Raw genomic sequence first — 1,901 nt, forward strand, 5'->3', positions numbered from 1 at the left:
CCCGTCTCTACAAAAAATACAAAAGTTAGGCAGGGCACAGTGGCTCACGCCTATAATCCCAGCACTTTGGGAGGCCGAGGCAGGCAGATCACCTGAGGTCAGGAGTTCGTGACCAGCCTGACCAACATGGAGAAACCCCGTTTCTACTAAAAATACAAAAAATTAGCCAGGCATGGTGGCGGGCGCCTGTAATCCCAGCTACTTGGGAGGCTGAGGGAGGAGAATTGCTTGAACCCAGAAGGCGGAGGTTGCAGTGAGCCAAGATCACACCATTGCACTCCAGCCTGGGCGACACAGTGAGACTCTGTCAAAAAAAAAAAAAAAGTTAGCCAGGTGTGGTGGTGGGCACCTGTAGTCCCAGCTACTTGGGAGGCTAAGGCAGGAGAATCATTTGAACCCAGGAGGCAGGATTGCAGTGAGCCAAGATCATTGCACCACTGCACTCCAGCCTGGGTGACAGAGCGAAACTCTGGCTCAAAAATAGTAATAAAATAAAATAAAAAGGAGGTGAAATAATAGGACTTTGCCCATTGGGCCTCTGTGAGAGCTAAATAGTACTGCACATGGAAACCACTCAGCACAGTGCTGGGTACACAGTATACACTCAGTAAATGTTTGGTGGTATCAATATTATCAATGAACTGTTAAAGGCTGCTCAGATGTGAAGGATGTAACCATCCATGGCCCTGATAAAACCAGACATCTCAGAGCTCAAGCAGAGTGGGAAGAGACGAGAGGATCGGTGAGTCTAATAACCTTATCTCACAATGGATAATCTAAAGGTCAGTGAGGAAAAGGGCCTAGTTCAAAGAGAACCAGGACTGGAACACAGGGTTCTTCCCCAGACCAAGTTCATCCCCATATGTGAGCTGCCCAGAGGAAGAAGTGAGAAGCGAAGCATACCATCATCTCCATAGCTTCACTCATGCTTCCAGTCAATCTATCTTTTAAGCACCTACTATGTTCTGGCATCATGCTGGTCATTCGTACAACACAGAGGTGTCTTTCCGTTGGTCCTACCACCTGACACCAGGGCATCTGTCTGTCTGAGTTGCCCTCCAGCCCAGCCTTACCTGGGCTCCGGGTCAGTGGGGGTGCACCTCTTCGAGACATATGCCATCTTCAAGGACACGTGTTTGGCCTCGCTGAGGTTCTGGGGTGTGGGGCCAGGGGAGGAAGGCTGCCGCTGAAGGGGTGAGGCAGGAGGTGAGTCCCAGCCGACCGAGGTCCCACCAGCAGAGTTCTTGAAATACGGTGAGACGTCCTTCATATACTTGACTGATTGGGAGAGACATCAGCAGTCACCACTGTGACATGGGCTCCCAGCACATATCACAATTGTCACTAATTTATTAAGAGTGTCCAGTGTCACTATTAGACCTTTAGTAAGCAAGAGTCCAATAGTGATATTAACAAATTCTTCTAGGTTAAAGTCTCTGATGGGGCAGTGGAGCAGAAAATACCGTATCCCTTTTCTCTATCCCTATATAGAGATAGGGCCTGCCTATATCCCTTTTCTCATTTTCCCTGTGGTTGATAGACACACAGCCACTGGAAGAAAGACTCTATTTCCCAGCCTCCTTTGCAGTGAGGTGTGGCCATGTGACTTTTTTTTTTTTTCTTTTTGAAACAGTTTCTCTCTGTCACCCAGACTAGAGTGCCGTGGTGCTATCACAGCTCACTACAGCCTCAGTCTCCCAGATCAGTCAATCCTCCCACCTCAGCTCCCTAAGTAGCTGGGTCTACAGATATGCACCACCACACCCAGCTATTAATTTGTTGTAGAGATGGAGTCTCACCATGTTGCTGATCTTGAACTTCTAGACAGTGTATACAAGAAGGTGGTTAAAAGACTTTCCTAGGCTGGGCGTGGTGGCTCACGCCTATAATCCTAGCACTTT

At 48.4% G+C, this 1,901-nt stretch overlaps 1 protein-coding gene across 2 annotated transcripts in view; it reads right to left on the reverse strand.

The window, feature by feature from the left end:
* SNTA1 (syntrophin, alpha 1) overlaps positions 1–1,901 on the reverse strand; it is a 34,468-nt gene that overhangs the window by 9,193 nt on the left and 23,374 nt on the right. For both annotated transcript variants that reach the window (XM_011965145.1, XM_011965146.1), the window contains exon 3: positions 1,074–1,278. In XM_011965145.1, coding sequence (XP_011820535.1) covers positions 1,074–1,278 — 205 coding nt within the window. The remainder of the gene's footprint in view (positions 1–1,073; positions 1,279–1,901) is intronic.

This window comes from Mandrillus leucophaeus, unplaced genomic scaffold, assembly GCF_000951045.1.
Source record: "Mandrillus leucophaeus isolate KB7577 unplaced genomic scaffold, Mleu.le_1.0 Scaffold716, whole genome shotgun sequence".
Classification (NCBI taxonomy): domain Eukaryota; kingdom Metazoa; phylum Chordata; class Mammalia; order Primates; family Cercopithecidae; genus Mandrillus; species Mandrillus leucophaeus.